Source organism: Globicephala melas, chromosome 12 (genome assembly GCF_963455315.2).
Source record: "Globicephala melas chromosome 12, mGloMel1.2, whole genome shotgun sequence".
Lineage (NCBI taxonomy): Eukaryota > Metazoa > Chordata > Mammalia > Artiodactyla > Delphinidae > Globicephala > Globicephala melas.
Window position 1 is genome coordinate 65,850,784 of NC_083325.1, and position 26,837 is coordinate 65,877,620.

Below are 26,837 nucleotides of genomic sequence, written 5' to 3' on the forward strand. Positions count from 1 at the left end.
GATTCCTCACTCATATACTCTGATAATCCATCAGCCTGAGCTGAGGCCACCTACCCTTTTCCTTTCATTCCCATGGCAGGACTCATGGGGAGGGGGGTTCAGTTTTGGGGACGTCCCATCACTTGGCCATGACACAGTGAGCAGCTGCCTTCCAACCTTTCAACCACTGGTCATTACCATCCCCTAGTCATCCTGTCCAAGAACCTGGGTCCCACCCAAATTCACAGTCCAAGTCCACTTTCCCCGAGAAAAGCACGAGGGAGGTTTCAGACACCGGTGTGTTCAGTTTGACAATCAGGTACGATCATCGCAGAAGCACTGTTACACTTCAAGTACGGATATTGCTGGCTCCTCTTCCGAGAGCTGTCATCCCAGCCCCAGTACTGCTGCAGGCAGTCAGCCACATGCATGCAGAACCGCTTCTTCCCAGTGGCAAACCAGGGGAAGCAGGTGATGGCCGCTGGGGATAGCTCCGAGTCCCAGAAGAGTGGAGTCTCTCCCCACCAGCCCTGATGCCTGAAGCTGGGCATCAGAGCCACTACCACACTGGGGTCTGCTGTAGGAAGGCTGGAAACCCACACCTCTGACACAGCCTCAGAACCTTGGAAGTCATGCACAAGTAGGTTGTGCACCAGATCCAGGGTAATCAGATCGGACCTGAGTTCTGAAATTCAGTGACCTGATCTCCCTTCCCTAGTGAGAAAGGGGTTGGAGCTGGGGAGACACTCGTCCTGCTGGGAGGTAGCTGGCACTGAGGCTGGAGACGGGAATGCTGCTGGATTCCCTTAGAAGCAGAATAGCTTAGTGGTTAGAGCATGGCCTCTGGAGCCAACTGCCTGGCTTCAAATCCGAGACCTGTCACTGACTCACTTACTAGCTGTGTGCCTTGGGCAAATTATTGACCTCTATGCGCATCAGTTTCCTTGCCTATAAAATGGGGATAACGATGATATATATGGCTTACATAAGGATGAATGTGTTAACGTATTTGAAGTCCTTAGGACAGCGCCTGGCTCCGAGGAAGCTCCTCTAAGTCTTTGTGGTCACTCTGTAGAGTCCAGACCCAAGCAGAGAGGCTGAGGTTGGCCAACCAGTGAAGCAAAATCAAAACTTATGATGTGGAGTTCAGAGCCAAGGAGTGCTGGGGCAGGCAGGCATGCCAGGGCGACCCAGGGTGAATGCCTAGGATGGGTCTCTTGCCTATCCCAGCACATTTCCCTGCATGGTGGAGAGCTGAACGAGCTCTGGGTGACGGGATACACCGGATGGATCCCCTAACAAATAGGGTCTCCTGTATTGAGTCCATGAACTGAAAGGAGACTCCAAAATTTGTCTCATCCATTCTCCGGCCTCCCAGTGGCTTTTTATCAGGCCCCATGTAAGTGAATAGGACTCTGATCATGCTTTGAATGATCTATAAAAAAGCAGAAATGTCCCCAGGTGACCATGCCAAGATTTCCCATCTGGCAGTGTTCCAGCAAGTACGCAGGTGCCACTGTGTGACTGACCTGCTCCAAAGTGGCCCCCTTGCGGCCACGTTGTATTTTGCTAACTGTGGTCAGTCAGCCCCATCCAAAGCCCACAAACACCCTGGCTTCAAGGCAGGGCACCGTGGTTGGGGGCGGGGACGGCAGGCAGGGCTGCCGCTCACCTCCACCCCCAGGCGCTCAATCCACGTGACCTCTTGTCTTTGCAGCCGAGGACTGCAGACAGCTCCTCAAGCTACCCAAGGTGAAATGCTTACGCAATAACGAGCGTCAAGGTGGGTCTGTGCTGCTGGGTGGGGCCGGGGTGGGGGTGGGGGTGGGATGCGTTTGGGCGCGTGTTCTGTGTGGTCCCAGACAATGGAGCGACGCTGGCGCCCACTCGGCCGATTGTCCCTCCTGCAGGTCTGGTGCGGTCCCGGATCCGGGGTGCCGATGTTGCCCAGGGCACCACCCTGACTTTTCTCGACAGCCACTGTGAGGTGAACAGGGACTGGCTCCAGCCCCTGCTGCACAGGGTCAAAGAGGTGAGCGAGGTGGGTTCCGTGCCCCCCACTTCCGTAAGCTCAGGACTTCACATGTGTCCTCAATCCCTTGGGGGGTGGGTGGGACAGATTGCTATCCCCATTTTATAGATGAAGAGAATGGGGGAGAGTGGCCTTCCCCGGGGTCGCCCAGCAGGCAGCGGTGGAACAAAGCCCAGGACCTCTTCTTTGCATCACACTGTCACCCACAGCAGGCCTGCAGGCGGGGCTGCCGATGGCTGGTACATGACAGACGCAGCTTCCTGGCCAAGAGAACTGCCCAGAGTGATTTCTCCCAGATGTTAGAAAGTTCCAGAAAGGGAGTGCTGATGAGTGTCATTTGTGAAAAGGAGGCAGTGGAATTAACCAGGCCTCAAAATGCAAATCCTGAGGCTTCTGACTTATCTCCAGCCATGTGTCACCCTCATCCAAAGGCCAAGGTGGGAGCTGGGGGTGGATGCTAAGAGACCTGAATTCCTTGCCTCTGTCTGCCCTTAAATTACCCTAGAATTCTGTCTGCTTTCTCTCTCTGGGTCTCAGTTATTCCTCTTGAAATTTAAAAAAAATTTTTTTTTAATTTTCCCATCATTATTTTATATTCCCAAAAATCCATCCACCCCTCCCCTGCCTTGATCTGCAGAAAGCACTGCATGCTTAGATGCCAGTGTCTGTGACTAGCATTTATGCTGTTCATTTCCTCCCTGAGTTACTGTCTCCTGCAGCTGCTCTGTGAAGTCGGGTATTTTTAACATACCCATTTCACAGGTGAGGATCACAGGGAGAATCATATAATTGGGGCTGATATTTCCTACCTGGTACCACCAGCACCAGGGGCCTCATTGTTGCCTCAACAGCATCTCCCCTGTGCTGTGGTTATTTCCTTCTCGCTCTTGAAGGTGCTCCTTGACTCCTATTGCAAAATGTCGGTTTTCAGAGGATGAAGGAATTGAGATGTGTGAACTGCTCAGAGTACTGAGAAATCCTCACCAACTTTGTTCATCCATTGAGAGAACCTCGGTGGGTGTACAGAGTTCCCACACCTGGGCCTAGATGTTAAAACCCATCCCGTGACCACTTTCTCTGAGATCGGGAGGGCTCGTATAAGTGTGTGACATAACCAGGTGAAGAGGTCTGGATGGAGACATAGTCGGTTATGAGCAGACCATTCTGTTGAGGGGCTTGGCCCGGCGCTGGAGGCCCTTCCACGTCCTCCCCTCCCTTTGTGCGCCATCTACGAATGCAGCGAGCCCCCCCCAAGCCTAACACTCTTACAAAGCTAGACTCCTCCTCCTCCCTGCCCGTGCCCGACACGCCCACTGCTTCATCTCCCTCTAAGCCCTTCCTGTCCCTGGATGCCCTTCCCCTCCTCTCCACAACCCCCTTGCTCTCCAGGGCCTCACCCATGTCTCCCCTCCTCCAAAAAGTCTTTCCTGACTGCGTGGCCAGCTGGGATCACTCCCAGCAAGAATTGCCCACTTAGCCCTACAATTTCCTTTTCTGGGTTTAGTTCTCTGTCTCCCTTAACAGATGACAAACCCGGGGCGGCACCAATCACCTCACTGTGGTCACAGAGTCAGGTGCTCAGTGTTTGGAAATGATAATAATACGAAACTAGATGCAACGGGAGGTGATAAGGTTGGAATAGGAGGAAAACGGGCTCGCTTCGTGCCTCTAAGTTAACTACCAGACATTTATCGAACACCTATTTTGGGCAGAGTTTCGAGGGAGAGTTGGGATGGACCATGGAAAAGGAATCCACACCCTGCTTTCTTCCCCAACCCGGAAACTTTTTTTTTTTTAACATCTTTATTGGAGTATAATTGCTTTACAATGGTGTGTTAGTTTCTGCTTTATAACAAAGTGAATCAGTTATACATATACATATATCCCCACATCTCTTCCCTCTTGTGTCTCCCTCCCTCCCACTCTCCCACCCCTCTAGGTGGTCACAAAGCACCGAGCTGATCTCCCTGTGCTATGCAGCTGCTTCCCACTAGCTATCTCTTTTACATTTGGTAGTGTATATATGTCCATGCCACCCTCTCACTTTGTCCCAGCTTACCCTTCCCCATCCCCGTGTCCTCAAGTCCACTCTTAGTAAACCCGGAAACTCTTCAAACCGTGTTGTTTAGGGTTTTCATGGAGGTTTCTTTACATAGGCATGGTTGATGAAATCATTGGCCATTGGTGGTTGAGCTCAATCTCCAGCGTCTCTCCTCTCCTTGGAGGTGGGGGGAAAATGGGGAAGGGAATGTGAGGGGGTTGGGCGTGGGGCTGCAATTTCCAGCCCTTTAATCACATGGTTCCTCTGGGAACCAGCCCCCCCTCCTCCAAGAGTCACCTCATTAGTATAAACTCAGAAAGAGTGAAAACGGCTTATTATGAGAACAAAAGATACTCCTGTCACCCCCAATCAGTCAGGAAATTCCAAGAGTTTTAGGAGGAACAAAGGCTAAATTCCGATTTCTTTTCATATCACAGTGTTACAGTATACACCACATTTTGTTTATCTACTCACCCACTGATGGACATTTGGGTTGTTTCTGCCTTTTTTACCATTGTGAATAATGCTGCTACAAACATTTGTATACAGGTTTTCCTCTGAGTACCTGCTTTCAATTCTTTGGGGTACATACCAAGGAGTGGAATTGCTGGGTTGTGTGGTAATTCGGTGTTTGACCTATAAGGACCTCCAGGCTGATGTGTCCCTGCAGGATGCTTTCCTCGGGCAGCCTTAATGAACCTGGAGGCCCTTTCCTTCCCCGTGGCGCTGAGTCCATCTCTGAAGCCCTCTTTGAAAAAATGCTCTCTTGTGTATCCCTGCACAGCAGTCCTCCTCTAGGAGTCATGCGGCCCCAAGAGTGGGCTCAGCCCCCCAGGCCAAGCTCCCAGTGCCCACCACTGTCGGACCTAAAGCTTTCATGGCAGAGGATTGCTCAGACAAACCCCAGACTGTGGTCCCACCCTCACCTGCAGAGGTTTTCACCAGACCCCGACTCTTGATAACGAGATGGTTCTGCTGAGACATCCCCTTCAGGATGGGGAATGTGGGCGTGTGTCAGCCTCTGTTTCCACGTGTCTCGTATGTGTCTCATCTCAGAGTAAAACGTGATTTGATCTTGTGAGTGGAAGTGGAAATTTTAAGCTGTAATTGGAGTTTGGGATTTTCAAAAATAGAAATAGATAAGGAAGAGGTTGGGCTTGAGCTGTCAGAAGCTGTCCTCAGCTGGTGTTTTCCACATGGAAAATCTCTTTGATTTCCCTTCCTTCCCTTCAATTACATGATGATACTTGAAACAAGCACCAAGTTGTTAGGGTTTTTTAAACAGAGGCTTCTTCCCTGCCACCCTTATCTACATATTCCTTTAGTAGGAAAAAAAGATTTTAAGAAATTTCAATCCCTGTAGCATTTGGCAAATTGATATAAATAATGGCTTACATATGCTTCAGAGCCCTTTCACATGCTTCCTTTCTTGTTCCTTCCAAAAGCCCTGTTAGGAAGGCAGGATAGTTTTGCAAATTATAATTTGCCTTTACTTCATAGATGAAGAAACAGAGTTCCTCAGAGTGTGCTGATTTGCTTAAGGTCAAATGTATTCTAGGGCTTCCCTGCTGGCGCAGTGGTTGAGAGTCCGCCTGCCGATGCAGGGGACATGGGTTTGTGCCCCGGCCCGGGAGGATCCCACATGCCGCGGAGCGGCTGGGCCCGTGAGCCATGGCCGCTAAGCCTGCGCGTCCGGATCCTGTGCTCCGCAACGGGAGGGGCCGTAACAGTGAGAGGCCCGCGTACCGCAAAAAAACACAAAAACAAACAACAAAAAAAACGTATTCTAGATGTCAGAACCAGAATGGGAACCCAGGTCCCTGACCCCCCTCTCGCTCCCCCATCCCTCCCTCCAGGCTAGCAGACACCCCACACTGTACTCCTCTGCTCTCCTGTCCACCACCTTCCCTAGACAGCAAGAGCTTATTCATCTTTGTACCATCCACAGTCCCTAAACCGTAGTAGGTGCTCAGTGATGCTGGTGGATGCAGTGAGTGAATGGTCGTCTCTAGAAGTTCTTTGGTTGCCCGTTTACAATGTGGTTTTAATTATATGAGATGGTGGAGAAAGAAGAGAGGTATGACTGGAGGGGTGATTAATGGCCGTGGGCTCTCAGTGGGGCTTGGGCTTGGATTTGTGTCGGGGGGGGAGGGCGTGTTGTTCTGGATCTGCCGCGGATTTCACCAGCTGCCGTTTGAGCTTACCCGTGGACCTAGCCTTAAAGATAAAGCCACGGGAGCACACAGGTGGGGACCTGCAGTGGATCTGGGCATCTTTAGGGAGAGTCCATCCATCCCTGAGCCTGTGTGAGGAGAGGCCATCCTGCTCAGCTGTAATTGATCCACCTGCTTGGCCTCTAGCCATGGACAGTGTCCTCAGAGAGAGTTCATAGCTGCCCTCTTTTAGCCAATGCCAGCTGAACACCTGCTGCCCAGCCGGCTCTGGCCTGGGGCTGAGGGATACAGAAGTGGAGCAGATATGACCGCCAGGGTCACTCAGGGAGGTTTGTGTCCTGTCTTCGAGGGGTCATGTCTAACATCTTCTGCAGCCCCCTCGTAAGGTTGGCTCCACATAGCACTTAGCCCCAAACATTCCTCTCTGCCTGTCTGGCCTCCGTGACTCTGAGCCAAGCAGCTGTCACAACCGTGTTGTGGAAGGACAGAAACCCTCAGAGCTTACAGAAGAGTACCCCAGAGTCTGTCACAGCCCTGGAGGCAGAGCCCACGGGTGGCTTCTGGGGAAGCCTGTGGCCAAGGTAAGCAACCGGCATTTTATTTTGCCTTGCAGTTTCCAAATATTGAGGAAAGATTAAAAATAAACAGTATTGCAGTTTGGGGTCCCCAAGACCACCCTCAGCTTCAGTAATTCACTAGAAGGACTGAGAACTTAGCAAAGATGCTACACACGTGGTTACTGTTTATTACCGCAAAGGGATGTGGATTAAAAGCAGCAGCGGGAAGAGGTGCATGGGGGGAGTTCCAGGCACGATCGTGCAGTTGTCCCCTCCCAGTGCTGGTGTGCGGGCAGCCCTGGCTTCCCCCAGCCAGGATGTGTGGCAACATGCACGGAGCATTGCCAAACAGGGGAGCCCACCCAAGCCTAGGTGTCCAGGGTTTTTATTGGAGGCCAGTCACAGAGACGTGGCTAATCACCGCCATGGTTTCCATGCCCCTCCAGGGGTCAAGTTGAGTTGGCACCCCGTGACCCAAGGCCGTCACCACAAACCTCATCGTTAGCATAGGCTGTCTGACGTAACCCCAGGGTCCCAGGTGAACAGACACTTTTATAGGCAGAACATGCCAAGGGCTTAGAAGTTACCTCTCAGGAGTTGAGCAAGGGCTAAACGTATCTTTAGGTTAATCCTTTATGGCACAAGGGTTTTTACCTAAAGACTCAGTGAAGCTGTAGAGGCCCAAACTCAGCAGACAAAGGCAAAAAGAGGACTTTGTCAGACCCACAGAAGAAGATCAGTCTCTGAACTTCTGAGAACATTTCAGAATTCAAGTCAGGAGAATATCTTTGGGGTGTGTCTCTGTGGAGATATTGGTGTGGGTGGTGGATGGCTGTGTGTGCGTGCAGTGTGTATATACACACGGACGCATGGTGACAGGGGCCCCAGAGCACTGTGGCAGCTGGGCAGGGGCTGTACAGGAAGCATCTGTGCACATCCCAGAGGGGGAAGCAATGCATTGAAAATGAGCATTTCCTTTCGCGGGAGCCAGTTGGCTTCAGAGGCACCTTGTCACTGTTGAGATGAGCTGTGTGTGGAGGCCAAGGGCCAAATTAAGTCTGTGAATGTCAAGGCGGGTGCTCGGTGAATCTGAGCTTGAAATTAGAAGACGGCCTTATTTATGGGAGAGATTGAATCAGGAAATTAAATGACTGCAAGAGAAACAGAAGTTCCTGCCCATGCTGACGGGGGGTGGTAGGTGCGAAGGATTGGAAAAGTGGTCCTGCCTTGTAGGCCCAGGCCTGTTGTCTCCTCCCAGCTGCTGGATCCCCATTCAGCCAGTGAGTCTCCTGGTCACAGCTCAGTTATCCTGCCCATGGGAGCCCAGTTTCCCCTCCTGCATTACCAGTACGGGAGCGTTCATCCAGAATTAAGGAACATTTTAAAAACATACGCAGTGCCTTGATGGCCCCCAAGAACTGGTGAATTTGTCTTGCAGATTTTGAAACTAGCCCCTGGATGACGTTGATGCTTATCAGCGGGGTAGCCTGGGGGAAGTAGCAAGCAATGAGGCCGGAAAGCTAGAAACAGGCCTGTTTTTGATGGTCTTGGATGCCAGGCTAAGGAGTTTGAACCTTATCTTCAAGGCAATTCAGGTTTTTAGCTGTTGAGCTACAGAGTGAGATTTGAAAGACAACTCTGTCAGCCACCTGTAGAATGAAAGGGAAAGGGGTGAGGTGAGGGTGGGGAGAGGAGCTGGGAGTCCACTGCCGCGTTCGCCAGGCGCGAGGGGGTAAGGGAGAGTCGGCATCCATTCAGAAAAGCAGTTGTAGAGTTCCAGTCGGCAGGATCCGTCCGGTTGATGGGCAGAGGTGTAGCTTCTGAAGGTAGCGCGGGGGAGGAAGGGGGGATATGTTGACAGAAATAGGGAACCAAGGGAAGGAGCGTGTGTGGGGAGAGGATGGTGAAGGCACCGCTGAAAGGCCGTGTGCGTCCACATGGAGGGGCCGTCCACCCGAGCCTGGAAGCGAGGAGCAAAGTCAGGGCTGGAGGTGCAGGCTTGATTCTCACAGGTGACAACTCAAGTTTGGAATCTCTGGAGATGCTACGCATCAACTTGCCCGTGAACCATAGGCATAGAAGGTAAGTGTTGGGAAATTCCCACTGTGGAGGTGTGGCTTTGCTTCTTGGAGCTGCAGGCTTGAGGCCACCTTGCTGGCTGACTGTGTCCTCTGCCTCCTGAGAGCCCCATGGCACTGAAGGACTTCAGGGGTCCCCTTCTTCCTGACGTCCCTTTCCTCAGTGTGCAGCACGCCCCAGCCAGCCTCCCCGTGTCTCCACCCTGACTACATGGCCATGAGAAGGCGCCCGGGAGTAAAGGAAAGGCTCGTAGCATTGTAGGCATCATACCTGGAGAGGTCGCAGTGTCTGTTGGCCCATTTTATAGATGAGAACATTGAGATCCAGAGAGGAAAGTTCTCATCAAGGCCCTGAACCCAGTCTCCGGCCCTCCCAGGGCGAGGCCCTACCGAGCCCTGGCCTGGCTCTCTTATGCCGCCATCTGAGCGTGCAGGCCTTCTTTTTACAGGACTACACGCGGGTGGTGTGCCCCGTGATCGATATCATCCACCTGGACACCTTCAACTACATCGAGTCGGCCACGGAACTTAGAGGGGGTGAGTGGGGCTAACACCCTTGCCCAGTGAGGACTTTCCTTTTCTCCTGGTCGTTGCTGCCAAGGGGGAAAGTGAGAAAAATCACCTAGCCCTGCATCCTGTAATGTCAATAGCTCCAGGGTGGCCCTCACCATGGGGACTGTGAATGGAAGGGCCGGGGGGGTGGCAGGTCACTCCTAGCCCCCTGAGCTCTAGCTCCAACACGGGGTCACTCCAGGGCCTGAGGATTTGAGGGAAGCAAGGGCCCCCCTCCAATGTGGGGCCTGAATTGTTCCAGCATCTCAGTATTGGGTGCCTCCCTCTCTTCAAGGCCCACCACAGTTCTGCCCAGGGCTGAGTGCTGGGCTCCTCAAGAGGGGTTTGGGGTGATTCAGCCCCTCACAGACCTCCTGCTTACACGCCCCCACTCCCGAGACTCTTGGCCAAGGGCCACACTCTATAACTGTCCATCGTGTCCCCCTTGGGTCCCACTCTGGGGCTCTGTCAACTCCCACTCTTTATCCTGTGCCCTTTGTTCCCTAAGTCCACCCAGCAGAGAAGCCTCAGAGAGGCAGTAGGGGGTAGAGAAAGAAGGAAGCCGGAAGGGAAATCAGGCAGCTGTGTTGCCGACCAGCTTGGGTGAGACCTGTTATCCCTGGGACCACCTGGGAAACTGGGTACGTTCTTGAGCTTCTAGTAAAGGGAAAGAATGAACAAGGTCTGCAGGTGCATCAGAGAGACAAAGTCAGCCATGTGGATGCTGTGTTTCAGGGTTTGACTGGAGCCTCCACTTCCAGTGGGAGCAGCTCACACCAGAGCAGAAGGCTCGGCGCCTGGACCCCACTGAGCCCATTAGGTGAGTCAGGGCAAGGGTTAGGGGTGGGCAGATTCATAACCACTTGGCCCTTCCCACTGTCACGTGGTATAGGGAAGCAGTCCGTGTGAGATGCTCACACGATTGGGCAGAAACCAAGAGGACCCTTTGCCAGGCCAGCACCACCTTTGCCCTTATTTTAGGAGGTTTCTGTCCTCGTGGAGACTTCTGCTGAAGGGGTGGGGGCCGGTGGAGACCTGTGCTGAGGACTTGCCCAGCGCTGTCCACCCACGCACATGCCATGTCAATATTTACACTTCCAGCTAAACGTTGGAGGGTCCCAGACGGTCCCGTTTGAGCCTCTGACAAGGGAAAAGATGGTTCCTTAGCCCTCAGGTGCTGGATGTCAGGATTCAGCCCAGGTAGGTCGAGTCAGCCATTGCTGTAAGTGGACGCTGCTGTCAAGGCATGGCCACTGCTATGAACACACACGACTGCCGCGTCCCACGTGAGAACACGACAGGCGCGTCAGCTCTGGGCTGCCTCTGCGGTGCTGCAGATGGCTTTGTCCTCATCTACATTCTCACTTCCAGACCCCATTGTGACCCACAGCACAGTGGCCAGATGGCCGCCTGGGGTTCAGGCCCATCCGAGGGCTCGGCGTAGAGTAGAGCACAGGGGTCCACCCAGCGGTGTCTGCATCGTGTGTGTGGCTTCAGTGTTCCCAAGACTGGAGGGTGCACGTGTCCCAGGCCTGTTGTGAACCTCCAATCTAAAACTTTCCTGCCTCCAGTGGAACATCAGGAGCCCAGCAAGTGCTTCAGGGTGTGGAGAGAAGACCACGGGACGGGGATTGCTCCTGCCGGGGTTGCAGGGATGCTCTGGGCTCTTCAGGGGCACCTCTGCAACGCGGGGCCTGCCACAGAGTAAATGTTTGATCATTTTCATTGAACTAACTTAAGTCAAACTGAGACTCAAAGGGCTGTGAAGAACTGAGTGGTGACACTCAGACAAACGGTGGGAATTGGGAGAACTTTGCAGTGGGACCTCTGTCGCATCTTCCGGCCAGTCCCTCCTCCCTTCTCCAGCTTTTATGATCTGGCGTGATGCCGAGAGGGAGGTTGGAGCCACGTGGCACGCCAGATAGTGCCATTTGCTCCTAAAGGGAGAGCAGAACCTGCTCACCATCCTCAGGACCACGCAGCACACACCAGTGCCTCGGTTACTTGCTGCCGGAAGTGTCTGATGTGGCAAGTGGACCAGGACAAAGTCAAGGTCAAGGCAGTGATGGTGCCGCTGCCTCTGGGTTTCCCTTCTCTGTCCCAGGGGTAGGGTTTTTGGGGCAGGTTCTCTTCTTGTGGGAACATCTCTGCTCCTCAGAGGACAAGTGTTTCCCAGAGGATAGTAGGGTGTCGTGGCATCGGGAGACCGAGCTTCTGACCTGCTCCCCGTCAACTAACTGTCTGACATAGAAGAAAACGCCCTTCGCCCTCTGGACCCACGGAATGAGGGCCGGGGTCCCGGAGGGCTTGCCAGCACCCCAGCCGAGCTGTTGATTCTTGCAGACATGCGTCCTTGTGCTTATCGGGTTGCTTGGCTGGACTCTGCAGCCCTTTCCTTTCCAAGTGGCTTCTCCGGAATCTCTTTCAGTGGTCAAGGGGAGGGGAGCTTGGGAGAGGACCCCAAGGAAAGAGAATGAAGATGAGGGTGTGTTTGTTTACTAGGGCTGCTGCAGCAGAGTACCACAGGCTGTGTGGCTTAAACCACAGAAACATACCGTCTTGAGCTCTGGAGGCTGGAAGTCCAAGACGGAGGTGTTGGCATTTAGCGGTCCTGGCATTCAGCGGTAACCCTGTGCATCGTCCTCTGCCCCTGTTTTCTCCTGTCCCTGTCTCCAGGATGCGTTATGGCTTTCTTCTTCAGTCATTAAGAGTTATTTCCTGGAAATTTATGGCTGTTGGCCTGACCCACAGCATCTGTTCTCCTAAACTGGGCAGTGTAGAGAAATCTATCAGAAAAGTCCGTGTCCTGCTGTGTGGGGGCAGGGTTGCTTCCTTCTGAGGGCTGTGCCGGACCTTCTCCTGGGCTTGCAGAGGGCCGTCTTCTCTCTGTGTCTCCTCACATTGTCTTCTCTTTGTGCATGTCTGTCTCTGCAACTACATGTCCCCTTTTATAAGACATCAGTCCTATTGGATTAGGACCCACCCTAATAACCTCATTTTAACTTGATCACCTCTGTAAAGACCTTCTTTTTAAATAAGGTCACATTCTGAGGTACTCAGGGTTAGGACCTCAACATGTTTTTCGGGGGATAAAACTCAATCTGTAGCAGAAGGAAAGAGAGGAAAAGAAAGAAGAGAGAGTCCAGTCTCAAGAAATGGATGTGCTGTTCACAGCTGCTGCCGCAGCCCGTCTTCTCTGCCTGGTCGGTGGCCCGTGGTCCCCGCTCCCTGTACTGGAGCTCCCAGGAGAGCCCCGCTGGGCAGGGCCTGTGGCAGAAGCCAGGGGGAGGCTCCCCAGGCCCTCCGAACAGCCGGGGTTCTGAGCAAATCCCGACTGCCCCACAGGAGGTGTGCAGACGAGCATATTAGCCTGTCTGCAGGGTCAGGAGATTTACAGTCGAAGGGAAAAGCCCTGGAGCATGTTCCTGTTTGAGGTAAGTGGACAGTATGGCCTCAAGATCAGGACCACCAGGACAGAGAACACGGCAGCAGCCCCCCTCCCGTGACTGACCCTCCTTCTTTTCCTTCCAAATGCACAGGACTCCAATCATAGCTGGAGGGCTCTTCGTGATGGACAAATCCTGGTTCGACTACCTGGGGAAGTATGACATGGACATGGACATCTGGGGCGGGGAGAACTTCGGTGAGTCGCTGTCTTCGCATCCAGGGGCTAGGGTGCGGGTCTCTGTGTCATTGGACCACGTGTGCCTGGGATGAGGGCCAGGGAGATGGGGAGCAGGTCACTCCTTTGGGGGAACACCACGTGGGGTGCCAGAAGAGTGGCTGCTGGGAGGGCGGAGGGAAGGAGGGGGATTATCCATGGGGCCACATGGATGCTGCTGGGTCCACCCAGATGGACCATTAGGGGGAAGTTGAGATGCAAAAACTGGAAAGACCAAAGGAGGAGCACCGAGTCTGAGGGCCAGAGGCAGGCTTGAGCTGGGAGTACTGAACATGGGGATTTGGAGTTGGAAGGAGACTGGGGATAAAAAGCACGAGGAGGAGGATGGACAGCAACGCCATTAACATCTGGATCACATCTGTTGGCTGGTCTAGGCGTACAGCACTCGGCACTGGGTTAGCGAGGAGGGTCTGGGTGAATGCTGCGGAAGCCCTCATCTTTCCGCGCAGAGAAAGCAGTGGGGGAGGGGGGAGGGGCTGGGTCACGTGTTCCAGAACTGTGTAAACACATGGCCAGGTGTGGCCACAGTGGTGTAGGGCTGCCATGTGCAGATACAGGAGAAAGTAGTCGGAGACCCGTCCCATCTAGATGATGACAATGACTGACCCTCCAGTTTCCTCGTGTGTTAAAAGTATAACACAGGGATGCTTTGGGGGTTGCTGTGGAAATCCGTTCAGGTAAGTCTGTAAAACCTCTGGGCACCATGTGGACACAATACACGTTAGTTACCATTTCTTCCCTCCAGCAGGTAAGACCTAAGAGGTGAACAGCCTATAAGCTACACGAGGCAGGGATTTGGTCTGTTTGTTCACGGCTATCTCCCTTGCCCAGTATGGTGCCTGCCACGAAGGAGGCTTCAGGAACTATTTGTTGAATAAACCACAGGAGAACCATTGTAAAGCAACTATACTCCAATAAAGATGTTAAAAAAAAATAAAAACATAAACCGCAAGAGAGGAAGAAGAGTCCAGGGGTGTCAGGGCCCCTTCCCCTTTCTGGGTGCCGGGGAGCGTGTTTGGCATGGGCTCCCCCAGCGGTGGCGCAGGCCAGGAGAAGGATCCATGGGGCTCTTCCTGGCATTTAGCGGTAACCCTGTGCATTGCCCTCTGCCCCTGTTTTCTCCTGTCCCTGTCTCCAGGATGCGTTATGGCTTTCTTCCTCAGTCATTAAGAGTTATTTCCTGGAAATTTATGGCTGTTGGCCTGACCCACAGCATCTGTTCTCCTAAACTGGGCAGTGTAGAGAAATCTATCAGAAAAGTCCGTGTCCTGCCATGTGGGGGCCAGGTTGGAAGCTCGGCAAACAAAGCAGAAAATCCCAGTTCCCACAAACCAAACCAAATCCCCTGACTAGGACTCAGTCCTCGGATGCCACGGGGGTCTTTGGGGTGGGGTTTGAGGGGGGATCTGCCTGCACCAGCCCGGGAGAACTGGGAGCCGGGTACACCCTTGGCGTTCTCAATGGGGACAAGGTCTCTGTCCTTCTGGGCAGAGCCCATCAGATGTCCTCCCGTTCACAGTACCTCTCGTGATTCTTCCTGATGTGCTCTGGCCTTTATCCCTGTACATTGAATCCTTTCTGCAGCCCTTTTGATAGACAGCAGTCATCCAGTCTCTGCTCGAATGCTACTGATGATGGTGTGTTTGCTGCTTCACAGTATGGTAAGTTCTGTTGTTGAGAATTTTTGTGTTGAGTTGTTAGAAAATTCTTCTAAGTCGAAGCCCAGCTTCCATCAGTCAGGCCTTGTTCTGCCCCTCTTGACCCACACAAAGTACGTGTGGTCCTTCCTTTCCGTGGCAGCCACGTGTGGATGCAGGCAGCGTGTTACTTTCAATCATGTCACATTCTGGTCCAACCTACCAGTACCTTCTCTTTATAGCAACGTTGACACACATCTGCTCACATCCAGGGTGATCTCCTCTTGTTGGTTTCCCAGTGGTTTGACATCACCAGGTGCTGACTGGACCAGGGAAGTAGGGAGGGGCTTCGGGAGAGGTGTGGGAGAGACATTTTACAATCCATCACAAAAGTTTTTAAATCACAAAGAAAGCACTGCAGACAGCTAACACAGGAAACACTGTTTTCTCCAATTCCAACATTCCATTATACTATAGCCAACTCCCAGCACTTTTTTTTTTTTTTTTTTTTTTGCGGTACGCGGGTCTCTCACTGTCGTGGCCTCTCTCGTTGCGGAGCACAGGCTCCGGATGCGCAGGCTCCGGATTCACAGGCTCAGCAGCCATGGCTCACGGGCCCAGCCACTCCACGGCATGTGGGATCTTCCCGGACCGGGGCACGAACCCGTGTCCCCTGCATCGGCAGGCGGACTCTCAACCACTGCGCCACCAGGGAAGCCCGGGGTTTTTTTTGATATTGAGCTGTACGAGCTTTTTGTATATTTTGGAAATTAAGCCCTTGTCAGTCGCATCGTTTGCAAATATTTCTCCCAGTCCATAGGTTGTCTTTTCATCTTATTATGGTTTCCTTTGCTGTGCAAAAGCTTCTAAGTCTGATTAGGTCCCATTTGTCCACCTGCAAAGGACAGATGGTGAGGAGGGGAAAAGGGATCTGCATGTCAGAGTAAAAAATCCAAGCTCCAGTGTATGGCAAGAGGGCCCCTTGCTTCCAAGTCCTGAAGATCCTCTCCCCTCAGCATCACTCATGTCCATCCCCCTCTTACTCTCCTAAATGATTCTCCACCTCCAGTCTGCTCCCCTCAAAGCCATCCCCACACACTCCCGCCAAAGTGCTCTTGGAAATGCCAATCTCTCCCACCCTCCCGGGTTTGGCACCCCCTGTGGCCCCTTCTTGTCCTAAAGACAACGCCCACACCATTCCTTGACCTTGCCCACCTCCCCAGCCTTCAGTCCAGAGGTACTGACAGACCCTCCTGCACTGCCCGGACATGCCCAGCCATCTACAGAGATCCAGCCTCCACCCTCCACCAAGTGCCAAATGGCCACAGATCACAGCTCTGGGGCTGCCTGGCCTCCCCCAGGACTAGGACACCCTCCCTACCCACCCTCTGCCCACTCCCTGCAGCACCCTGCTCTCCTCTCCACTCGTACTGGGCCCTCTCGCGTATTTGTCTGTTTTTTCTTCTGTGCCTTCCACCTACAAGAACGTTCATCTAACTTCTCGACCTTGATGACTGGAGCGGTGGAAACTGCTCACTGAATGCGTGTTCAAAGCGGGAGGTTGACCAGGAAGGGGGTTCAGGGTGGGAAGGACCACATGTACACAGCTCTGAGGCTCCATTTAAAATCAGTCTCCATGCATTAAACAGAGCCTGTGGGGAATAACAATGGCAGGTGAAGATGTCTTTCCTTTCCCGAGACGTGGGCTTTCTGTGTGTTCCAGACGTAGTTGCCTTTGTTGCATCGACTTGATTTCACAGCACAGAAGTCCATGAGATCACTGGACAAGGCTCTGGCCAGGGTGACCGGGACCATCCTCTGTGGCACAGTGCCTGGCCTGCCCATCTCACTTTCATCTGCTGGGAGCGGCCCCAAGCGGCCACTTGAAAGCCAACCCCAGCTATGCCCTCGAGCAGCCCGACCCTGGTGCAGTCATTCCCACAAAGCGTTTCTAAGAGGAGCTGAAGTGTTGATAATTACATCTGCAGTTCAGCATAGGAACAGGCTTTAGGGAAATGTGGCTTTTAGCCTTTTATTTTTCAGAAGTTGTTTTGCATTAAAATTGGATGTTTAAACTCCAATTTTCATAACACAGGATACATGGAAAATATCTAATGCATCTACTCACTTTAGCTTTTGGTCTTTAGAGGTGATGAAAGGAACCTGTTGCCCAGCAAAAGTGTGTGCGTGTGTGTGTGTGTGTGTGTGTGTGTGTGTATAAGTGGTGGGGTAGGAGGTGTGCCTTTCCAAAATGGAGCCCTTGGCACATATATGAAGGGAGAGTATGGGATTTCTGGATTTAAAATGGGGGGTTTCTAAAGCATACCAGATACAAAAGACAACGCTGAGGAGAGAGATGAGGGCCCCAGAGAGGAGCTGCCACCACCAGCTCCCCCATCCCCAGAGCAGCCAAGGACATCAGGCTGTGTCAGGTTTGGCAGGCACACTCCTGTGTGTCAGCATGGGCTGTGGAATCAGACAGGCCTACGTTTGAATCCCGCAGACATCACCAGTTCTGTGTCCTTGGGAAAGTTGCTTTACCTCACTGTTTCTAAGTCTTTAAAGTGGAGACAGTGATCCCCATGGTAGGGGAAGGGCCTCCGCCAAAATACATCCCCACCCTAATCCCCGTATTAGAGAAAAAATTATTCTGACCCTTGTTAAAATGGTAAGAAAGACTTTACTCAGGACTCTCACAATGGGTGTCAAGGCTATCGCAATGGCAGGGCTGGGGGGTATGGGGCTCAGATCCAAATACAACAAAAGCAGGTGGGGATTTGGATGCAAGGAGCAGGGCGGGGGGCGGTGAATGGAAATTACTAAGAGGGAACATCAAAAGTGGGGGGGATAATATTCTTGAAGTGACAACGTTATGAAGGAAATAGTAATGGTTAACATGGGTTAAAGGTGAGGTTGACGGGAGAGGAGAGAGGTGGTGTGATTAAAAGGGCAGCATGAGGGATCTTTGTGGTAATGAAACTCTTCTGTGTCTTTACTGGTGAATACATGGACATATGCATGTGATAAAATTGCATGAGGTAAATACACACATGCACACACACAAATTCATATACATGAAACTTGGAAACCTGAATATGATTGATGGATTGTATCAATGTGAGTATCTTTGTTAAATTCATGTACTAAAATTTGAAAGACGGTACCATTAGGGAAAACCATGAAGGGTGCACAGCATCTCTATTTTATTTCTTATAATTGTTTGTGAATGTACAATTATCTCAACATTAAAAGTTTAATTTAAAAACAAAGTGGGGGGAATTCTGCTACACTGACCTAAGGTTTCTTTTTTTTTTTTATCTTTATTGGAGTATAATTGCTTTACAATGGTGTGTTAGTTTCTGCTTTACAACAAAGTGAATCAGTTATACATATACATATGTTCCCATATCTCTTCCCTCTTGCGTCTCCCTCCCTCCCACCCTCCCTATCCCACCCCTCTAGGTGGTCACAAAGCACCGAGCTGATCTCCCTGTGCTATGCGGCTGCTTCCCACTAGCTATCTGTTTTACGTTTGGTAGTGTATATATGTCCATGCCTCTCTCTCACTTTGTCACAGCTTACCCTTCCCCCTCCCCATATCCTCAAGTCCATTCTCCAGTAGGTCTGTGTCTTTATTCCTGTCTTACCCCTAGGTTCTTCATGACATTTTTTTTTCTTAAATTCCATATATATATGTTAGCCTATGGTATTTGTCTTTCTCTTTCTGACTTACTTCACTCTGTATGACAGACACCATCACCCTGATACCAAAACCAGACAAGGATGTCACAAAGAAAGAAAACTACAGGCCAATATCATTGATGAACATAGATGTAAAATCCTCAGTAAAATACTAGCAAACAGAATCCAACAGCAAATTTAAGAGGATCATACACCATGATCAAGTGGGGTTTATCCCAGGAATGCAAGGATTCTTCAACATACGCAAATCAATCAATGTGATACACCACATTAACAAATTAAGGAATAAAAAACATATGGTCATCTCAATAGATGTCCAGAGAAAGCTTTCGACAAAATTCAACACCCATTTATGATAAAAACCCTCCAGAAAGTAGGCATAGAGGGAACTTTCTTCAACATAATAAAGGCCATATATGACAAACCCACTGCCAACATCGTCCTCAATGGTGAAAAACTGAAAGCATTTCCACTAAGATCAGAAACAAGACAAGGTTACCCACTCTCACCACTCTTATTCAACATAGTTTTGGAAGTTTTAGCCACAGCAATCAGAGAAGAAAAGGAAATAAAAGGAATCCAAATCGGAAAAGAAGAAGTAAAGCTGTCACTGTTTGCAGATGACATGATCCTATACATAGAGAATCCTAAAGATGCTACCAGAAAACTACTAGAGCTAATCAATGAATTTGGTAAAGTACCAGGATACAAAATTAATGCACAGAAATCTCTGGCATTCCTATACACTAATGATGAAAAATCTGAAAGTGAAATCAAGAAAACACTCCCATTTACCATTGCAACAGAAAGAATAAAATATCTAAGAATAAACCTATCTAAGGAGACAAAAGACCTGTATGCAGAAAATTATAAGACACTGATGAAAGAAATTAAAGATGATACAAATAGATGGAGAGATATACCATGTTCTTGGATTGGAAGAATTAACACTGTGAAAATGACTCTACTACCCAAAGCAATCTACAGATTCAATGCAATCCCTAGCAAACTACCACTGGCATTTTTCACAGAACTAGAACAAAAAATTTCAGAATTTCTATGGAGACCTAAGGTTTCTTACCAGGGTAGTCAGATATGGGGGCCGGGACAGGCTGGGGGGATGGATTCTCTAAACCGGCTTAGCAGGATTCTTGCTAAAACGGGATGCAGGCCTGACGAGGGTAAGGAACAACAGTTCATGCCTAGTCAGAGAGAGGGCGAGCCTGAGTAAAGTTTGGTCACGGAGAGCATCTCCTCACCTAGATCCTGTCAGGAGGTTACCTTACACGGCAAAAGGGAGTTTGCAGATGTAATTAAGGCTCCTGAATCTGAAGCTGGGAGAGTGGCCTGGAGTGTCCAGGTGGGCCCAGTCCAATCACTTGGGCCCTTTGCAGCAGAGAACTTTTCTCTGGCTGGAGTCAGAAGAGATGGAGCGAAGCAGTCAGAGAGGTTCACAGCCTGGGAGGAACTGGCCTGGCTGCCACTGGTGTGACGGGGGAGGGGCAGCGTGGATGTAGCAGGGGCCCCTGACCTACAGCCAGTGAGGAGAAGGGAACCGCAGCCCTGCGACCGCGAAGAACCAGCTTCTGCAAACAACCTGAATCAACTCGAAAGCTTCAGAGCCCCCAGAAAGGAACCTAATCCTGCTGACATGTTGATCGTGGCCTGGAGAGACCCTCAGCAGAGGGCCCAACCAAACCCACGCTGGGTTGATGTGGTAATTTGTTACGGCAGCAGTAGAAACACGCTCCCAGGGCCACTGTGAAGACGAATGAGGCCCCGAGCAGTGGCCTTGCCTCGCCTTCGGGCTGCAGGCGAGCAGGTTTGTCAGACGAGCACTGTGTCACACCCGCGGGAACAGTGGGTGCCTCTCGCTTTCTCTTTTGGCCTCACCTTTTCCAGGTTCAGGGGCTCAAGATGAGAGAAGTGGCCTCCTCTGAGAAGAGCAACCAAGTCTGATGTAAAGTCATCCTCCCCCGACCCAGGTGGGGCTGCTTGCTAAGCCCCAGGCCCAGGTGCGGTCCCTCAAGGCCACGCTTTTCCAGAGCGACTGTGGAGAGGTAAAGGGTGCCGCCATGACGTTCGCAGCCGGACAGCCCGTGGTGACCAGGGTGGGCCTGTGGTTACTGCTTGTTCAGAAGTCAGGGACCTGGATGCAACCTTGATTGTCCCGGATGGTGTGAAGCATAATTTTGCTCATAGGTTCAAGGTTATCCTTTGTGGCCCAAATAAGATTGCCTCTACTCGAGTCCGTGTACTCATTAAAAAATAATAACAGAGCTTTCTAGCTCAGGTGACCCTGAGAACGTAAAGATTCTTGAAAGGAAAGGTCCCTGTCACCACATTTGTCTGTGTGGACGGATGAGTGTCTCTTACTGACCATCACTGTCCCCTGCAATCCCTTTGTCCTCACTAGATTTCAACCTGGCCAGAGGGAGAGTGGCTAATGCTGTGTAGACAATGAATGTGTCTGTACACAGTCCATGAGGTTCCATTTAAAACAGGCCCACTGCCTTCGGGGAGCCCGTGTCTAATGTCCCTTTGCCTTTGTGTAGAAACCGGGCTATCAGAGGAGATTTCAACTTGACCTATATGGCCAAGGAGTGGTATAGGAATAGCTGTGATTCGGTTCCTGGGGAGGAAGCTGTCCCCTTTCCCCTGGATTCCTGTCCGCCATCACGGCTCGTCAGGTAGATGCTGGCTCTGGTTAAGGGTTGGGGGCTTATGAGCGCTGGTAAAACTGCTGATGAGTTGATGAGGAAATAGAAGGAAAGAGCTGAGAACAGAGGCTGGGGAGGGTAGTTTATTCCCAAATATTAATCTGAAGTTTAAAGAAAAGAAGAAGGCAACAGCGCCCCCAATGAGGATGGAATAATTACACATCTCCCTGCCTGGAATTCAGAGCAGATGTGGGGCTGCGTGACATCCATCACCAGGGAGATTATGCGGGTGCTGACTCAGTGAGAACTCCCCACAAACTCCCTACATCATCTTTTGACTCCTTCCCTTAAGAAAGTGATGACTTTGCAGGAACTGAAGACATGGCAAGTGGAGGGTCTGGGCTCTACCTGGAAGGCCCACTGCTTTACACCTCGGTCTACGGCCGCACTGCTTGGACCTCGGGATCACAAGCCTTTCCCAGAGGCTTCAGCACAGATCTGTGAATCACCGGACCTGGCTTGCAGTCCTGGGAGGATACACATCGTTATCCTGAAGTCAGTGGTGTAGTTAAGGGTGGGACAACTATACGTCCTAGGTTTTAAATACTCCACACTATGGTACCTGAAGGTCATTACACTGATCTGAACGCTCCAAGCTTCGTCACCCAGACTGCCTCGACTCTGGCCGAGGCACAGCAAGGCTTGTGTCTCAGGTCATCTTGGATACGACAGTCTGGACTCCAGAGGCGAGAAGCTCTTACTGCATCTCAGGCTGCAGCCTCTGTGGGCAACATCTGCTGGCCGGAAGCAGAGCTGAGACAGGCAGGTGTCAGGACTGGATGAAGGAGTGGATAAGGCAGCTGGTTATAGATTGGTCTCTCTGGTTCGTCGGCGAGTGCCCTGAAGTCAGGAGCTTCGTGTCCACAGCCGCATTGGCTGATGGTGCGTGTCCACACTGAGTGAGATGGGGTCAGGGCAAGGGCAGGAGTTTTGGAGCTGGGGAGATGGGCTTCAGGGGCCAGCTACCCTCTGTCAGTTGTCCTATCAGGACTGCTTCTGCATCGTCAAAAACATCCCCAACCGCATGTGGGGTTGTTAGGATGACTAATAAGTTACTGCCTGAGGGAGGACCAAAGCCCAGCCCAGGAAAAAATGAAAGAGTCCTTTCCTCCCCTGCAGAACTGAGATGCTCTGATGTGTGAAAGCAGCACAGACACAGGAAAACGAGGAGGAAGGATGGTTTTAGAGGCGGAGGAGAGGAGGCAGCCTGCAGAGGGCTATTAGAGGATGCTGATGGGGTAGAAGACGTACTGCATCTGAGGGCATCCAGTGCACCTCGACAGAGCGTCAGGCAGCCGCGGAGGTCAGTGCTGGAGCCCGGAGTAGAGCTGGGCTGGTGGGCTAGGGGTGAGTCCTCAGCGTCAAGCGAATGTTGTGGTCAGATGAGGAAGCAGTGTCAGCAAGGCACTCAGAGATAGCGCTTTGAGGTGGAGAATACCAGAAGCCCAAAAGGAAGGTGGAGAGGAGAACGGTACTTTCTGAGGTGGGGTCTGTGCATCATGGTGGCAGCGGGGGGGGGGGGGCAATAGATTCAGAGAGAAGCAGAATGCTGGGTGAAGGAAGCACAGGGAGAGGAACGGGTTTCAGGGGCGGGAAGGGTGGGTGGCACTGAGGCACAGGTTGGAGGGATTTGCTTTGCAAATGAGGAGGGACGTATGTCTCATTTGAATACATGTAAGGAAGAGACCATAGCTGAAATGTATGCATATTTTTGGAAGAAAGCTGGCACAGAATTGGTAGGTTATATCCAGTAAGCAAGGCCTCCATCTCTGGTTTTGAGGTCCTGGAGAGGAGCTGATGATTGGAGCCCAGTAGACCTGAGCCCTGGAGGCTAAATTCACACATGTCCCATCACAATTCCCTGCACCGAGCCCTCCGCCCCTTCGTGCATCACTGCAGGGTGGGGAGCTGGATGTTGGCCGTCAGCTAAGCTCGCTCATCATCCCCCGCCAACGCCAGGCTGGTGCCCCCGATTCCAACCAGGCAAACGCCAGGGCGCCGTGTATCATGGATTTCTGTGGAGAGTCAAAATCTCAGGTGTTAAGTATCACAGATTTCAACTGCCTCCTGTGGCAGAAGCAGGAAGCTGTGAATCATCTAGGAAGTTGGAAGTGGGCACAGGTGGGCGATGCCGTTGGCGTCCATGTCTTAAAGAGACAGCCTGCAGAGGAATGTCTTGTAACTGCTACTGAGATTCCCAGCACACTTAAGAGTTTTCACAGTTATTCTTGAAATTCCATTTCATTTGATGTCAACGGCAATCCTGTGGAGTACTTTTATGATCTTCATTTTACGTGTGAGGAAACCCGGCCTCAGCAAGGTCAAGCAGGTTTCCCAGGGACACGGCTAGTGGGTTACTGCAGACCTGGGGCCACGACTCCAAAGCCAAGTTCTTCCCGTCTCTCCCCGACCTTGTGTTCTTGCCATCATTTGACAGCATTCTTGAGACGTCCGTTCATCATCCTAGTGTCCACGTTGTCCCCACTCCGAGGGCAATCCGAGCTTGCTGGAAGTGAGCTGTAGCCTGTCTGGGAGGGCACCTGGGCAGGGGGCGACAGCTGTCAAGGCAGCCTGGCCTGCAACTCTTCCAGGGACACAGGGCAGGAGGCAGGAGGGGACAGGTAAAGGGTGACTGAGGACAGGCGGGTATGAGAGCAGGTGAAGATCAGGATGAAGAATCTGTGTCCAGGCACTTGAAGAAACCCAGGGAAGTGGGGCCCAAGGTGCTGGAGGGTGCAGGGCACGTCGTACATGGTGGGATAGCACTGGAATACCCGCGTCCTCATTTCCTGCTCATGGACACCCGGGCCGCTTCCAGGGGCAGTTGCCCATGGGCACGGGATTTTCCTGAGCCATCTTGTCCTCCTCTTGCTTGAGCTTGACGGCAGAAGCACGGGCCAGGCAAGCATTTCAGATGGGCAGCCAGTGGCGTGCAGCGAGGAGCCTGCCCTGGGTGCAGTCCATAAGGGGTTGCACCATCTGTAGAGGAGTTAACAGCGATAATAAAACCCCTCAGTGTTCAGCAATTCCAAACAGATGAGAGATACTCCCCCACCACCCCTGAATTCCGCTGCTCCAAGCCTGCAGGAAGCAGCCCCGAGGGAGAAATGCACCCGCCAGCCTAGTCCCAGCGCCTCTGCTAACTCCACCCCTCCCCCCTGCCGGAGGTCCCTGCAGCAGCAGCCAACGGGGAAAAAGGGGTTTCTGTGCAAATCCCCACCCAGGGGAGCACCTCCAACAAGAGCTTCGAGGCTTCCAGCACTTTCTATGGCTGCTCCCAGCTCTCGACTACGGCTCAGACTTCCTCCTCTGGGCTAAGATTCAGGGGCCCTTGCAGCGGGTAGAATTGCCGTCTCAGTGTCGGGAGGCTCTGTCCTGGACACCTTGTCCAGGTGCCTCCTGGGAACTGGTCCTCTCTGTCGCCTCCAGGCCATGTGGCTTGCTAGCCTATCAGAGTGGCAAACACACTTACTCCATGACAGCCCCTTCTATCTGGACCTTGACCATCAGAACATTCTCCCATAGTCTCCAGTGGAAATTCTTTCTCCTCGGTCCTGGCTCTAACCCTCTGGGATCATATGAGCTCATCTAATCCATCTTCCACGTGCTCAAAAGCAGCTCTCTGATAGCTCCCAGGCTTCTCTTTCCAGACTAAAGCATCACAGCAATGGCCCCGCCATGCGGGCCCCTGAGTGTGTTCCAGAGGCCTCCATGAGGGCAGGGAACAGGTGTTGATTTTTGTGTGCTCCTCCCTGCCGCCCACTGTTTCCCTGTTAACTCAAACCACCCTCCCAGGTGTGAGTTGTTACCAATCCTTGTTGTGGGCTGGGAAGCCGAGGTTGCCGGGCCAGTGGAGCACGCTGGTAACCGCCGTACCCGAGGCTGGGTGCGGCCGGCCCTCCCCGCTCCCTGGGATTCCCTGGCGCCTGGAGTCTCAACGCTGCCATCCTGTGCCCCTCCATCCAGGAGGCAGAGCAGTGATGGGGGGCATGGCTGTCTTGCAGAAATCTCCTTCAGGGTGTGGATGTGCGGGGGCAGCCTAGAGATCGTCCCCTGCAGCCGAGTGGGCCACGTCTTCCGGAAGAAGCACCCGTATGTTTTCCCAGATGGAAATGCCAACACATATATAAAGTAAGTGTGTGCTGCCGTGGCCGAGGGCTTTTGTGGTGATGGGCTGCCGCTGCCCTGGGTTCTCTGGTAGGTTGCCTGCGTGTTCTGGATGGACAGGGGCTGTGGGCCCTGCTCGCTGGGCTGCTGCCTGAGCAGGAGAGGTCAGGCCTGCCCGTCCAGCTCAGGCTGGAAGCCCCAAGGCTGTTCTCCACTGTTGGCTTCCAAGGCCCCACATGTAGCCTTGGGGGCTTCAAGTCACTGGGCAGCGTCATCCTGCAGGGCTCAGGGCCCTGGGTATTTTGGGTTGTTTGGGGCGGGGGAAGGGTGACTGTTTTGCCCCTGAGTTCTAGAAGATCCGCTGCTCTCACCTTCAGGCTGGGTCACCAGGGGAAAGGCCCTTGGGAAGATTCGGGAACGGGGAGGCACAAGTAGCTACAACCCACCTGACTGCTCCAGGGCCTCAAGGGTGCACAGAAGCAGCCAGGCTGGCACAGGCCCTGCGGGCCCTGGGCTCCTTTCCCGGGACTTGTCATCTCCTGCCTGGGGACAGGACGAAGATCCTGGGGTCTCAGTGACCCAGCGGTGCCCACTTGCCTATTCCTGCTCCCTCCCTCCTTCCATACGCCCTTCTGCTTTCCGTGATTTTTTTCTTCAACCTTTCTCCTTTTCTTTAAAAATAATTCCTTACACCTCTTTCTCCTTTTCTTCTTCTGGTCCTCCAGCTTCGTCTCCCCTTGTCTCTTGTCACCTGACAGCTCACTCCCCATTTATTTCCACTTTGCCCTTTTTTTCTCTCACTTGGTCCATTTGGGGGAAGCGCCTCTTTTGGTGTTCTGCTTCCCCTGCGGTGTTCTTCTCCTCGTCTGGGTTCTCCCGTCCTCAGTTTCTCACACGTATGGGCAGCTGTGGGTGTGGACAGGTGTGGCGGCGTGATGGGCTTGAACAGGGAGAAAGTTGACCCCATGCTGGGCAGGGCAGGGCAGGGCAGTGAGAACCCAGTCAGCAGGGACAGGAACAAAGGCAGGGCTGCCTGGGCTCCGGGCTTTTACCGGGAAAGGTGATCTGGGGGCGCCTGGCACAGGAAAGCGGTGGGGCCAGCCTGGGAGTGAGGGGGCAGAGCCTTGGGCTCCAGAACATTCCTCGTGTTTGAGACTGGGCGCTGGCCAGCGGGCATCCTGCGTGCCACCAGCGGGTCATTGGAGGGGAGGGAGATGTGGGGCAGTGTCTCCTCGGCAGCTTCCAGTTTGCCGGTGGTTAGGCCAGTGAAGGGAGGCGGCAAGGCTCTGTTAGCTGCCTTCCGAGCACCAAGAGCTGGGCTGCGTGTGCATGACTCCTTCCAGGCTCACGGGCTGGAAGGGCGTGCCGCGCTCCGCTGTTGAATGCCTCTGTTCCACACAGCGGCAGAAATCTGGAGGGGCGTGGCCTTTCTGCTGAGACCCCGAGTCCACGCCCTCGGGCCTTGGTAGGTGCTGCTTCAGCCCTGCTCCTGGCTTCAGATTGTTTTCCCACATCCTCTCTTCCTGGTACCCCTGCCTCCTGGACAGCTGAGCAATGACATTCTCCGTGTCGGTCT

The 26,837-nt window shown here is 52.5% G+C and overlaps 1 protein-coding gene across 5 annotated transcripts in view; it reads left to right on the forward strand.

Annotated features, from left to right (window-relative positions):
* GALNT14 (polypeptide N-acetylgalactosaminyltransferase 14) overlaps window positions 1–26,837 on the forward strand; it is a 223,840-nt gene that overhangs the window by 171,722 nt on the left and 25,281 nt on the right. For 3 of the 5 annotated variants that reach the window (XM_060309623.1, XM_060309625.1, XM_030858018.2), the window contains 6 exons: window positions 1,697–1,762; window positions 1,890–2,020; window positions 9,311–9,398; window positions 10,149–10,233; window positions 12,953–13,056; window positions 25,159–25,285. In XM_060309623.1, coding sequence (XP_060165606.1) covers window positions 1,697–1,762; window positions 1,890–2,020; window positions 9,311–9,398; window positions 10,149–10,233; window positions 12,953–13,056; window positions 25,159–25,285 — 601 coding nt within the window. The remainder of the gene's footprint in view (window positions 1–1,696; window positions 1,763–1,889; window positions 2,021–9,310; window positions 9,399–10,148; window positions 10,234–12,952; window positions 13,057–25,158; window positions 25,286–26,837) is intronic. The other 2 variants (XM_060309624.1, XM_070046883.1) reach the window with 1 other exon arrangement.